Here is a 14,962-nt window from a genome sequence, read left to right as displayed (position 1 = left end):
TTGTTTGATTACTTTTGTAAGTAAATGGCAAGTCTGTTCATCAAAATTAGAATAAATAAAAATAAATTATTTTTAAAAAAAAATTATATTGAAATTTAAATATGAAAAATCATGATTCTCAATTTATTTTACTCTTATTCTCGAGTTTGAATTCACAGAGTCCTAAAAGAATATAATTGCGTCAGCAAACATGAAATACGTGTATGGTACTATTAATGAGAATTCTCGTGTTCCAATTCACCATTTACCATATAGATTCTCGCTGCACTTTGTTCATTGTGACATTTGAGTGTGACTTCATATGAATACATACTTCATTTCAGTTTTATCATTTATTTTCAAATTTTCAGATTAGAATAAAAATAAATAACTGTAATTTTTTCAATTTGAAATTTGATATTAGGTGAAGTTAAAATTAAATTATTTGACTGTTGAAATTCAAATTGTGACACATAAATTTTGCGAGAGAGACTTAACATGTTGAAAATCATTGTTTAGCTTGACTTTTTTTAAAAAAAAAAATTGTAAAAGAGAATAGTTTAATTAGAATAATGGAAGGCAAGACTTATAAGTGAGGGGAGAAGATTTTCATGAAATAAAGATAAAAATATCATGAAATAATATGAAGTCAACCTCATTTGCTATCCAGAGAGTTGTTGATTACATATTATTGGGTACGTTGTTGTTTAAATAATTATGATTTTATCATATTAAATTATGTCATACTATGAAATAAAATATTTTCTAAATGCAAGAGCTTCAATATTTCCTTATTAAGATCCAAAAAATATTTTAATACCAATCCTTTATTTAGTCAATTTAACAAAAATTTAAAAAAATGTTTCTGTTAATGTAATACCTGTAATAGAAACACATTCCTACTCATCATTTTCAGAATAAATAAATGAGTATGAAATTTCTTTCATGAGAAACCCCATATGGAATCTGTCCATCTACAATTATTCCAGAAGTATTTCTTGTAAATATATAGTTTTATATAACTGGAAATCATTTGAGTTTTATATACAGTAATTATCATAATTGAAATTCAACCATTATGATTTATGTGTATGAGACCTTATAATATATAGTGGAAATGATCTCACGTACATTACAAAATTCAAGAAAATTAAAGAAGATTAGGAAAATAGGTGTTTTAATAAGTTTTTGTTGATTTGTGACGTATTAAATCTATCCATATCGATATCTATATATTTATATTATTATAAAAGCACGAATATAAATATTGATTGACCAAAATATCCACTAAAAGTTGATTTACTTATTTGCCCTTTTAAGTTAAAATTCCATCCATCTAAAAAATTACTAATGGATATAAATGTAATTTTGTACTAGGACTAAACAAAATATATTTCTATTAGGACTAGGTTTATTGTAGGATACATAATATCCTATTAATACTAGCAGTTTAATATTAAATCTATTTCAAATGAACTATGAATAAAATTTTTTTACACGTTTAATAATATTGGCCGACCAAAATATCCATTAAATATTGAACGACTTTTATATTCTCAGGGAGTAAATATTTAATAGTTATAACTTTAATTAATTTCAAAGTCCTACATGTTTTCATAATAATTAATAACAATTATTTATAGAAAATAGTAAATGACAATTTTGTCTATTGTGGAAAAATAGTAAATGATAATTTTATCTATTATAGAATCTTTCAATAAAGGCAATGTTCAATCAACAATTCAATGAGATACAACATTTCGTCATTAACCTTTTTTTCTAAATTCAAGATGATTCGAGACTCAACTCCTGAATCACGGGTTGTATCTCAATTTGAGTGTCGAATTCTGACTCAAAAATCGAGGTAAGATTTTGGGGTGTAAGGTTTGGGTGCCGAGTTAGATGTTAGAGTGGGATTTCGTGTCGGGTATTGGAGTTGGGTTTCAGATCGAGAGTCGACGTCAGGTACAAGTCAAGTATCGAAGTGGATCCTTAATCAATCGTCGAGGTCTACTGTCGGGATCAAATCTCAATTCAAAATTCGAATCTCGTGTTCGGGTCCTGCTTCGAAAGTCGGGTCAGGCCCGAATCAAAGGTTAGAGTTAGGTCTTATGTCGAATGTTGGGATCTGATCCTAAACCAGATTCTAGGTCAAATCCTGATTCACAAGTCAGATCCAAGGTCTGATGTCGAGGTCGGATCTCGAGAAACAAGTCGGGCTGGGTCAAAATTCAGAAGTCGAGGTTGGTCTTGTGTTAGATGTTAGGGTCGGGTGGGGCCAGATCTCGATTCGAAAGTCGGGTGCAGGGTCAAATCTCATGTTAGAAGTTGGGTCCCAATTCGAGATTCGGATCATGTCTTAGGTCGGGAGTTGGTGTCGAAAGTGCGGTCTCGAATCAATGTCGGTGCCAGGTGTCGAGGTTATATGTCAAGGTCAAGTTTTGAGTCGAATCCAGAATCAAATATCGAGATCGGATATCGAGTCAGAAGTCAAGTCTAGGGTTGTGTCTTTGAACAAATATTAGATCGGGGGTCAGAGTCAAGTCTTGGTTCGAAAGTAGAGTCTCGATTCATGTATCGGGTGTTGAGGTCGAATGTTGGGGTTGAGTCCAGAGTCGGGTGTCGGAATGGGACTCTGAATTAGTCATTAGAGTTCTTTTTTGTGTGATAATTGATAAAGAGTAACGTGAAAAGTACGTTCATAGACACTAATTATTATAAAAGCACGAATATAAATGTTGATCGATCAAAATATCTACTAAAAGTTGATTTACTTATTTGCGCTTTTAAGTTAAAATTTCTTCCATCTAAGAAATTGCTAATGGGTTTAAATGTAATATTCTATACTAGGACTAAACAAAATATATTTCTATTAGGACTAAGTTTATTGTAGGATACATATTATCCTATTAATACTAGGAGCTTAACATTAAATCTATTTCAAGTAAACTATGAGTAGAAAATTTCTACACGTTTAATAATATTGGTCGACCAAAATATTATTAACGACTTTTGTATCCTTAAGGAGTAAAAATTTCATAGTTATAACTTTAATTAATTTCAAAATCCTACAAATTTGCATGATAATTAAATAATAATTATTTAAAGAAAATAATAAATGACAATTTTGTCTATTGTAGAAAAATAGCAAATGATAATTTTATCTATCATAGAGTCTTTCAATAGAGCAATGTTCAAATTAACAATTCAATGAGATACAACCTTCTGTCATTCTTTTTTTCTAAATTCAAGATGATTCAAGACCCAACTCTTGAATTTTGGATCGAATCGGGGTCGAATCTCAATTTGAGTGTCTGATCCTGAATCAGAAATTGAGGTAAAATTTTTAGGTGTCAAGGTTGGGTCCCAAGTTAGGTGTTAGGATGAAGTTTCGTGTCGAGAGTCGAAGTCAATTTCAGATCAAGAGTCGAGGTCGGGTCCCAGGTCAAGTATCGGAGTGGATCCTTAATCGATGATCAGGGTCGACTATAGGGATCAAATCTCAATTCGAAAGTCGGATCTCGTGGTCGGGTTCTGATTTGAAAGTCAGTCCCGAATCAAAAATTGGAGTCGAGTCCAAAATCAAAAGTTGGAGTTGGGTCCTATGTTGAAAGTCGGGATTAGGTTCTAGGTCAGATCTCAGTTCGCAAGTCAGATCCAGAGTCTGATGTCGGGATCAGATCTCGAGTTGAAAGTCGAGCCAGGTCAAGAGTCAAAATTCGGGGTTGATCTCGTGTTAGATGTTAGGTTCAGGTGGAGTCAAATCCCAATTCGAAAGTCGGATGTAAGATCTAATCTCAGGTCGAAAGTTGGGTCCCAATTTGGGATTCGGATCGAGTACTAGGTCTAGAGTTGGTATCGAAAGTATGGTCCCAAATCAGTGTCGGGTGTCAAGTGTCGAAGTCGGATATCGGGGTCGAGTTTCGAGTTGGGTCCAGATTTGAATATCGAGATCAGATCTCGAGTCAAAAATTGGGTCTCGGGTCAAGTCCTGGAACAAGTGTTGAATCAAAAAATGGGTCGAGAGTCAGGGTTAAGTCTTGATTTGGAAGTAGAGTCCCCATTCAAGTGTCGGGTGTTGGGGTCGAATTCCGAGTCGAGTGTCGGAATGGGATTTCGAATTAGTAATCAGAGTTCTTTTTTGTATGATAATTGATAGGGAGTAAAGTGCAAAGCATGCTCATGAACACTAGTATTATCTTAAAAGCATGAACTTCCTAGCTTGAATGTTAAATTACTATAATACCCTTCCTTTTACTTACCTAAATAATTAATCTAATTTAACTTGATAAAATTCCTTCAAATAACCGAGTAAACTTTGACAATTGAACAAAATATAGATATAAATATGAAAAATTTATTCAATTCAATTTCACATTATTTATTTCTGTTTGTCTTTTTCGATTTCGAATTGCATCTATGATTTAAGATGGGCATTATACATCTCTCTAGATTTCACATTATTCATCTCTGTTGTCAATTTTCATAAAATTCGGTAAGAAATACTATATGACCATTTAGACATCGAAATTTTATAGGACTCTACAAAATTTCAATTATAATTTTATTCTGTTAACAGTCATTATTGAGAACATTTATGGGGTATTAGTTCAGAGCAAGGGCGGCTCAATCGAATGTGTCACGTAAAGCTAAAATTTAAAAAGGATACCTTATGATATTTTAATAATATTTTATATATTTTATTCTCATAAATTCTGAAAATACATGATAATTGTATAGTAATCTTTTAAATTTTTATAATATTTTGTAAGACATTAATAGGCATATATAAATTATTGTACGTTACATGATAACACAAATATTTAAATATTATGTAAGTTCTTGTTGATTATAGTCTTGAAAGCCTTTTCAATAGAGTTAATTGTTACTTAAATTTTCAAAATTATTTTAAGAGTATTTACAAATAAAATTAAGATTTCGCTTGACTGAATAGGCCAATAAGAATATTCATTTTTATTTGCATAATATTTCGTATTACTTTTAATTACAAATATAAGTCTCAATCATCAATATTATAGTGATTGTTACCTTTACAATAGTTAACATTGTCTTTTTAAATTAGTTGGTTATGCTATGAAATACTTGTGGTTATTCTTGTTACCGATTATGTTGAAATATTACCAATTGTGTATGTTTATGTCATTTTGGCATCATTAAGATTCAATATTACTGTCCATGTGAGTAAAAAGTAATACAATAATGATTAATGGCCTCCCAAAGGGAAAGACACAAAGATAATGAGTTCTTTTTAAGTTCTCCATTGCCTAGTAATATGAAAAAAGGACCAAAAAAAACCCCACTCAGCAGTTAGCTCTGTTGCAATATTATACATTACCAACTTCATCCGCTCAGTCACTTCTCGAAATTTTTATAATCCTGCTATGCAAAATTAGATATACTTAAAATAGATGTCCGAATTAAAGTATATATCACGAGTTAATACGAATATAAATCAAGTAATATGTATCTTTAGCAAAGAAAATTATCCCAAACATAAACTACCCAATAAATAACAAATGGATCCTTCTTCCTCGTAGCGGAGTGATGGTGGTCACAATCAAAATAGATAAAATGAACATTCATTTTAGAACATGCTTTAAAAGGACCCCCAAAGACTAAAAATAATTATGGGCAAATGATTTGTATACATGTGTTGTTGTATACGTACACATTTTTTAAATCGTATATTGTATGTCTTGTCAATGCTAAAAGTATATGTACAAAGTATTTCGTGAAACTAATAGAGGCGGGAGATAGTATCAAAGTATCCCGTGAAACAAATTGAGATGTGCCAGGTAGGTTAAAATGTGACTATATATGTATATCGAGCTATCGTAGTTTTTCCTCCATATTTTTTTTTCCTTTTTGTGTGTGTGTTTACAAGCGAGTGTAGTTATAATTATGAGGTCATGGTGGTAGGAGTGCATATCATGCCAATGCAAACGTTAACTTATCATAAGGTGCACATGATATTGAGAAAAAGACCAAGTGTATTCATAAGGTTCCAAGAACCTTATCCCAAGTCAAACATCTAACACCCAACAATGGAACTATCTCACCATGTACAGAAATAGATAACCTAACAATGACACATAAAAAACACAATTTTTCCATCTGGCAACCAAATGCAACAAATAAGTACTTGCTCATAAGTTAGAAAAAAAGATTGGACCACAGCTTCTCTCTTAATCGACCACATATGGTGGACAACATCTAGTGGATACGAAATACTACTGTGCTGACCTTTTTAGGTCTATGGTTAATAATATAAATATGTGTTTAATATACACACACATATAATATATGTATATAGATAGATATATAATTGAGCCATAATTAAGGTAGTGGATGTGCCTGCGCCAGTTGTTGAGATCTACCTCCTCTTGATAATGGTGTTAGGTGTAGGAACAAAATATCACATTAAAAATTGATAAGATAGAAGCTACATATATGATGTAAGCTTACTCACAATATTATGAGGTCTTTCGAGAAAAATCCTACAAGCTTGGCTTAGACCTGACAATATCACACTATGTTAAAAATATACATGAGACGAGCATAGAGATGATGGCGTGAAATGGGGTGACTTACACCTTTACCCATTTGCAAGTTGGTTTACTATCCATACCAGTAGTTTGGAGGCGAACGTATTAGAAAAGGCTCGTGGGCTTTATAGATACACCTATAAATCTTGGTGATGGGTCAAGGTTATACTTAGTTAGAGGGGGGGGGGGGGAGATTGGATGTGTGTATAAAGTACTACATTGAAGATGATAAGTGAAATAAGCTACATACAATTTATATCGTCAACCAAACACAGTATAAATTTAATCTTGGATATCCCACCTTATCTCATCAAACTCGATACTATTTTATCCCACCTCCAAGATGGGATAAATATGTCCAAGGACTATAATCTTGTGATAATTTAGTCCGCATATCAAACGAATGGTTCAAGGCATTTTGGGAAAATTGTCCAAGTTTGGCCCAAAATGAAAAATATCGTTAAAAGTATCTTTGAGTTGTCTCATCTCAACATGTGGGATTCTTTTTATGCTACTTTTGAATTAAAAAAATTCTAACTTTTTGAAGATACAGTCAAGAAGGGAAAAGGAATCAAAGAGTAGTAGGGCAAAGGGATGAAAATTGATGGTAGTCGTGGCCTGCTTCATTACCTTCCTTTACTTAACACAGAGAATAGCTGGATATGATTGAGCAACTTTTCTGAGACATTGGTTGTGTGTGGCTGTCTTTCCTTATCCTTAATAATAATTATTTTTCCTCTACAACAGTACTCTTTATTTCTGTTGTATATATTGCATGGCTTATCCCTTTAGTTCTTCTCTTCTATTAGTAGTCACTAAAAATCAGCATAATAATGTCTAATCAAGAAAATGGTAGCTTGCCAGATTTTATACTACCTGATTCTTTGTACACTGAAACCATCAGAGAAGTTCATTCAGCTGTAGAACATGATTGGGATTCTTTGAGACAATCAGCATGTCAAACTGCAGCAGGAAGGGCGCTATGGAAACATGTGATCCATGATCCACTAGCAGAGTTACTTGCAGGGGAGACATACCTGAAAAAACTGTATGAGAAGATTAAGACAGACATACTCAACAATGCTAAAGAGGTTTCTGGTGTTATCATTGCAGTTAGGACACTATGGTTTGATAAGAGAATTGAAGCAGCTCTTACTTCTTTTGATGGTGGAGGAGCACAAGTTGTCATTCTTGGAGCAGGTAGGTGATATTCCAACATGATCTCTTGTGCTGTATATAATAGTCACATTAAAACAGATGTATACTTCTTGCAACTCAATGTCAAGTGACTAGTTTATCTTTGGTAAATAGTAGTCAGAGGCGGAGAAAGGCTTAAAATAATTACATCCCTAAATACAAATTAACTTACAAATCAAATTGTGACGATATACTGATATCACTTGTGCAAAATCTTGGATATGCCCACTGTTAGTAGTCTAGTCAGTCACGGAACTGATCAAATGTCCACTCACCCAGTTCTGTGACCCCAACTTGTTTAGGACTGAGGCTTAGTTGTTGTTGTAATTTGCAAAAGTTTTCATCCTCCTAGATCCATACACCAAGCTACTCATTACCAGGATGCAACAATATTCCAGCTTTGAATCCCCAAATACTAGCCATCAACTGCAACATGCTACTCTTGTCCAGTGACATATGTCTTTCAGTTAATAGACAGTCATTCCATTCAGGAGCAACTATGACTATGTTTGGATAAAAGAATTCTAGAAAAAAACAAGTAACGAGTAGGTAATTTGATACATTCATCAAAATATGGTAAACGGAATGTAATTTAATTCCTTTGAGTTATGGCCTCAATATGGAGATTGAACACTGAATGGAGATGATTGACCACCACAAGAGACTCCACATATTTCACCTAGCACTTTCATTGCTCGCCCCTCGGAAGCTATTTGATTCCATTTAGAAAAAAATGTTACAGAGCAAACCAATGATGTCTATTCTTTTTCTGCAGGTATGGATACAAGGGCATATCGCTTGAGTTGCTTGAAAGACAGCAACTTGTTTGAGGTTGATTTTCCAGAGGTCTTGCAGATGAAAACCACTATTGTAGAGGCAGCAACAGAAACAACAGATGAACAAAAGCACCAACTGATGATGGCAAAATCATTGAACAGAGTAGCAGCTGACTTGAGAGAAAAGGACTGGCTTGAAAAGCTTCAAGAATCAGGCTTAAAGCTAAATAAGAATACAGTGTGGGTATTAGAGGGCATTCTCTACTATCTCTCTCACTCAAATGCCATGGAAGTACTAAAGATTATTGCAAATAACTGTACCTCTGCTCATACAGTACTCTTAGCGGACTTCATGAACAAGCAATCAACCGCAATGTCCAGCTCCAATTTCCATTTCTATAGCGACTATCCTGATCAATTATTACCATCACTAGGATTTTCTGATGTTAAACTTTCTCAAATTGGTGACCCAGATGCACATTTTGGGTTATTGAATGACCCATTAAATTTGTTCAACAAGTTGCGCAACTTGCCCAGGTCACTTCAAACTCACCCAGATGATGGAACACCATGTTGTAGGTTGTATTTGCTTCAGGCTTCTGGAGAACCACCAAACTAGACTATTTTGTGAATATTATAAGAATGGTTCACCAATAAACTTCTAACTTGCTGTTAGAGCTTAGAAGCACCTCCTCATTGATTGTTACTGTCATCGTACCACATTAGTTATACAACAATGTAAGCTATGACTAGTATACTTTTTATCTTTTCAAGATCTAGGTAATTCTTAAACAAGTTCATCATGTTTCAGCCCCATCATATTCCTCCAACTTTCAACTTTTGCAAGAGTTAAAAAGCGACAAGATAGTACTATTTTACCTTCTGTTAGAGCTTATTCTATTCTCTCCCATTCACAAAGAAAGTTTTTTCTATTTCCAGAAAAGGGAATCTTCTTAAAGGAATTAATGCTGATTGCCTGGCTTCGGATAAAGAGATTCATACAACAAAAAGAGTTCACTTGGCGGTTACTTACCCTTTTTCATATTTACAAACAAAAAGAGTCGGACCGACCAGGAGAAGGCATGAACGCCTAAAGAGATTCACACAATTGGCGGTTACTTACCCTTTTTCATATTTACAAACAAAGGCAAGTTCACTTGCTCCTTTTTTGACCTACAAATGATAAGGATGACTTATCTCAAACCCAAATCCCCTATGATTGCTTTCACGCAGAGATTGACTTGAGCCCGTAAGTACTAGACTCTGATAGGTGCAGAGATATTTAATATTAGAAACATAATCGTAGTAGATAATCAAAACCTGCTACCTGAAAGCACTTATTATAGAAGGGCTTGATTAAAGGACTCATACAAGAATCATCCCAGACCTTGTTCCTTCACATGCTTCTAAGGCCTGAATTATGTATAAAACACAAAATGAAAACATCCTTTGTGTGGTATGCTATGTTGCTCGAATCGCCCAAAAATGCTACTGAGACCGTGTCAGATCCTCCAAAATGGTGTCAGGAGCAACGGCACTTTTGGAAGATCTGAGCAATACAGGTGGTATGACCAAATGGCGACTAAGAAGAAACAGAGAAGTTCTGTAAGAGTGAACTATTGTCTGCATGAAAAGCATGTTCTTTGCATAGTATGGAACTTAGCAGCTACTGTCATCCTTGAATCCAAGATTACTGCAGTATAGTTAGAACTGAAAACGCTTAAAACTGGAGCCAGTTACCAACTAGTGATTCCAATTCTTTGAACTATTGCTAGAAGTTCTGTATCATCCTGTTAGCGTTGGCAAGTTACATATTATTGAAAATACACTTGAAAAGCATTTAGTCATCCCTGATAAAGCAAATAAGCATTAGAAGAGTATCTCATACAAGTCAGATTCAATTGGGAATTTTGAAAACCCATGTGAAAAGTGGATCTGTTAAGAGATTCAAAGTATAGATTATCACTTATTGGTGAAGAGTAAATCTCTAAAGGCTAAAGTGTGGATATTGTCAAGTATGACAAGAATTCTGCATTTCTTGGCGTAAAATCCACATGCAAATAGCTAATTTCTACAGATTTTACTTCTGAACCGCCGAGCAGACTCTATTGGAATGTAATTTCAGAGCACCAAAACAGAAAAAAGAGAGCACCAAACAGAAAAAAGAGAATTGAGCTCAAGGTATAAGCATAATCCAATCTCTCAGTACTTACAAATTGACAGGCATACCATTCCTAAGTTCTGATTGCACCTTCCTCTCCTTTAGCAAGAGAGAGAGAGAGAGAGAGCAAGAAAAAATCAATTCCTTAACTCCATAAAAATCAACTTCGCTATCTCACGTTGAAAATCTACTCACCATGAGATCAATGCAGCTCATATGACTATCATATCACAGTAGTGCAGTTTTGAGCAAGTTTAGTAAGAAATTTAATTCTCTAATGTAATGGTAACACCAATAACATTTTTTTTGATAACCATGTGGGCCAGCTTACACATACCTCGACTAATTCCACAGGATACGTGCCACCTCCCACCAGCAATATGTATCATGTAACTCCATCCCACCTAGTGTTTTTGTCTCTGCTGGGATTTGAACCTGAGATCTCATGGTTCTCACCCACTTCATTGTATCAAACCCTACTACCTAAGTTCACTGCTATTTAATAAAAAAAAATTATAAAGGTGGTGTTGGGGCCAACTTGGGAGGCTATTGCTTTTTAATGAAATAAAGTAAAGGTATGCAATGACAGGAAGTTTTGGGCATACCTATGACTTTCTACAGTGAGCATCTATGTGTTCCAAGACTGTACAGAGAAAAGTTTGAAGAATTTGTGAGAAAAAGTTATTAATCCGATTAAATACTTAAAATTTCTTTCCTACTGTACAATACACATAAGCTCCAACAGAACAACCTTCCAAGCTCTGTTATTTAGTCTTTTGTTGCCATTATATAAAACGTGACTACCACAAAACCATTATCAAATAGACTACGTAACTGTATAATGAGTCAAGAACTAATATGAACTCAGAGTCCACTATATCAAGTCAAATGGGCAGAACGTCATCGAAGTCGGAAGGCTAACGGTAGAGTTGATACATGTTATGTAACTTGTGGAGCAAAGAGCAACAAACTTGTAATACCATCAATTTATCACATTTTTTTAATCAATTCGTCACATAGAAAACAAAAGAAAAAGAGTCTCTATGCATCAGAAACCCTTTGTTAGTAATTTCAATGAAAGTGAAGATAGGTCTGCTAACAATAACTAACAGCGACTGAAGTAAAGAGAAGTTAACAGGAGAAAATCAAAACAATGAAAGAATAATATTAAAACTTAAGTGGATGATACAACCTATTGCAGTTTTTCTTTTTGCCGCCCCAAAAGTAAAGGATAAAAGCATCTGCCAAATTGGCAAATGCCGATGAACCATCCGTTCCTTCTTTGCCTTGAATAAGGATTATCAAACTTCAAGGCATTCCTTGACGCCTTGCTCAAAGTTGTCCAGACAAGTTACTGTATCCATGAGAGCATTTGCAACCTTTTGTCTGTTTGAAGAAAAAATAGCATTTCCATGCCATAAGACGGGACGATCCCACCCAAAAAAAAAAGGTGGGGAACAAATCAAACGTGAAATATCTAGCTTGTTATCATGTTTATCAGTCTTATAAAATGGAAAATTTTGCTTAAAATAAATCAAAACAAGTTTTGAGGAGTACAAATAGAAATTGTTGCAAATCACCAATTATACCTATTAGAAGCAACTTGTACATCAAATTCGTTTGACATGTCACTGAGAGAAGCAAAAGACCTGCACTCACATGAAATACAGAAAATATTGTGTCAAATTCTTTTTGTCGAATCTCTCCAACACACACATGCACAAATGTGTCATTGTGATAACTCAAGACTGACTTTTAACATCTCCAGAGAACGTTAAATATGGCAAACAGGCAATAAAGGTACGCACTCTCCATATCCTTTTAGAAACTAAATCAGTAACTAATAAGGATAGCTCCATGGTAACACATAATATGAAATTTCCCAACTCAGATTTTTATCCGCCAGCAGGTATTCAAAGTAAGATAAGCTGCTTCCGTATGTGGACAAAAACCAAGCTACTATAACAAGAACATATTCTAGAACATCCGCTAATAAACAGCTAAGACAACTTCCACCTTAAATGTACAGAGATTAACCTATTTCTTGAAGTGTTGATAGCTTGACATACAAGATAAATCGGTCACAATAAGTTTTACAGGCTACCTTATGAGATCAATAAGTTTGGCTTCAGCAGCTAACTTTACTGGGTCCTTGTCAGCAAGCAAAGAAGAAGCATTTTTCACAACCAACTGGAAAGTGCAGACCTGAGAATTAGGAATTTTTCACATGAGCCACAAACAACATATACTGATAGTCCTAAAAGATATATGAACCAAAAAAGAGTGAATCAATAATCACTCTTTTTTGCATAATTATTTACTTTGTTTCCACATCTTCTCGTCCCCTATCTAACATGTCACTCTAAAAAATTGCATTACCATAGAACACAATCTAGAATAGAGACTTATTACATTTCTTTTTCATGTAATTGAAACTATTAACATGTCCACACCACTTGTGCACACAATCAATCAACCACAACAAAATCCCAAACTAGTTGAGATCGGGCATATGAATCATCTGTATACGTGCAACTCAATTCAGTTCCATAATTAGATCATTTGTCGTCGTTGGATTATTTTCACATCATCCATCAACGTACCGTGTCCTTTTCAATTAATTCAGTACTGGCTATGCTTGGCAAAACTTTCAATACGCTAAGTCAAACCACTAGTTCACTTGGCTTAGAAATAAGTGCATTAGCAATTTAACTTAAGTAAGTACTCTCTGGTTAAAAGTGATTAAGAAGTCCAGCAAAATAACAAGAACCTGGTAATTTTTAGGGAAAATTAGACAAAATATCCATTGGGTCAAAATTCTTTACACAAAATAACCCAATTATCACTTCTTACACAAAATGGCCATTGCAACTGTTATTAACAACGAAGTGCATTTTGTGCACTGCTTTTCTCTTATCCAATTCGACCTATCCATTCTATCTGGAACCATCCGCAACTGGTCTCATTGCACATGAAACAGAGTGAGTAATAAACCAATTATTATAACATTCATGTTTGACAGCGATCTAATAGAATTTAATTAATTATATTCACATTTATACATTGTTCTAGTTGGCACTTGTCAGAATCTTGAAATGCCATAAGGCTAGTGAATACGGAATATAATATCTTAGTGGGAATATGCTTAGTTGGGAGGAATATTCAAAGTTAAGGTTCTGTTTTTGATCAATGGAACAATCCACCTTTGAAGAGCTTCGAAACTCAAATCTTAAAATTCAACTTGTTGCAAACGTGAATCGTTTTGCATGAATAATATATCAAAAGAATCGAAATATCAAGAGGAGATCATATCAAAAATTTGGGACTATTTAGAGGAGATTTGAACCAGTCGGGAGCTCGTAAATAAGATGAACAATGCAAGTATAAATGTCGTATAACAGTGTATATGGATGTCTTTACATCTCTTATACATAGTTATAAATCATATATACATGATTACATAACTATTTATACAATATCGATACATTATATATACAACTATGTGGCTATTTTGTTGAATTTTTTTTGTCACGCGTAAAGTTAGGTAAAAAAAAAAACTTTTATTCAATCAAAAGTCAAAACAAAGGTCAAACCTCAACTCCCGTGTTTGATTGAAACTGAACGAAGGAACTCCTCTCTTGAGGCACACAATCCCTTGCAGCAGATCTCAATAAGCTCTGAACTTCTTCAAGTTCCTTTTCACCAAATTCCGATTCATTTCTAGCTGTCAAATACAAAGCAATTAATTCAGTTCATCAACTGCAGGAATATAAAATAAAAAAGAGGCATTTTTCCAAATACACAGTATTTTAGTACTAAGTAAGAGATAAGCATAGCGGAGGATGTTTCTAGAAGCATCGATTGGAGCCAAAAGGTATTTGGCAGTCTTCTTCTTCTGACCTCTTAGCCATTCTTTTGGTCCTGCTGAGAACATTTTCGCAAACCAAACAATTCATTTAGAAATTATGCTTCATTTCAAAAAATGAAGAGAAAATCGAGATAAGCAAGTACATATGCCGAAGGAGAGAGCGGAGGCAGGATAAGTGAGAGGGGCAATAAGTGAGAGCCAAACGACGGCGTTTCTACGGCTGAAAAGCTTTGTTTCGAGCGGCGGCGGTGGTTGGCCTCCTACCAACGGCGGCGGTTTCAGGGGCGTCGGAGGGATTGTGGTGGTGATGGAGGAGGAAGGGATAAGGGAGATACTCGGCGGAGTCATGGTGGTTGAAAGGCAACGGTTATGGTTCCTTTTGGTAAAATATCATACAAGTTTATAAGATAGGAAA

General features: G+C 34.4%; 2 protein-coding genes across 6 annotated transcripts; one reads left to right on the top strand and one right to left on the bottom strand.

Annotated features, from left to right (window-relative positions):
* The first annotated feature begins 7,359 nt into the window (after positions 1-7,359).
* On the top strand, positions 7,360-9,291 carry LOC129904257 (uncharacterized). The gene is made up of 2 exons (XM_055979798.1): positions 7,360-7,745; positions 8,518-9,291. The coding sequence occupies exons 1-2, from the start codon at positions 7,379-7,381 to the stop codon at positions 9,135-9,137; spliced, it is 987 nt and encodes a 328-aa protein (XP_055835773.1). The 5' UTR covers positions 7,360-7,378; the 3' UTR covers positions 9,138-9,291.
* Positions 8,376-14,931, bottom strand: LOC129904258 (uncharacterized). Of its 5 annotated transcripts, none has more exons than XR_008770407.1 (9): positions 14,691-14,931; positions 14,496-14,603; positions 14,273-14,403; positions 12,784-12,884; positions 12,269-12,328; positions 11,872-12,065; positions 11,285-11,322; positions 8,840-11,174; positions 8,376-8,741 (listed from the first exon to the last, which is right to left on the bottom strand). XR_008770407.1 is itself a non-coding variant. In XM_055979799.1 (6 exons), the coding sequence occupies exons 1-6, from the start codon at positions 14,893-14,895 to the stop codon at positions 11,981-11,983; spliced, it is 690 nt and encodes a 229-aa protein (XP_055835774.1). In that variant the 5' UTR covers positions 14,896-14,931; the 3' UTR covers positions 11,724-11,980. The 5 variants fall into 5 exon arrangements, 1 of the variants encoding a protein (XP_055835774.1); XR_008770406.1 differs by having other exon boundaries at positions 8,840-11,171; XR_008770405.1 differs by having other exon boundaries at positions 8,840-11,322.
* Between the last annotated feature and the right edge of the window lie 31 nt (positions 14,932-14,962).

Source organism: Solanum dulcamara, chromosome 9, assembly GCF_947179165.1.
Source record: "Solanum dulcamara chromosome 9, daSolDulc1.2, whole genome shotgun sequence".
Taxonomy (NCBI): domain Eukaryota; kingdom Viridiplantae; phylum Streptophyta; class Magnoliopsida; order Solanales; family Solanaceae; genus Solanum; species Solanum dulcamara.
The sequence above is the reverse complement of the archived record's forward strand: the minus strand, read 5'-3'. Positions and strand labels throughout refer to the sequence as shown.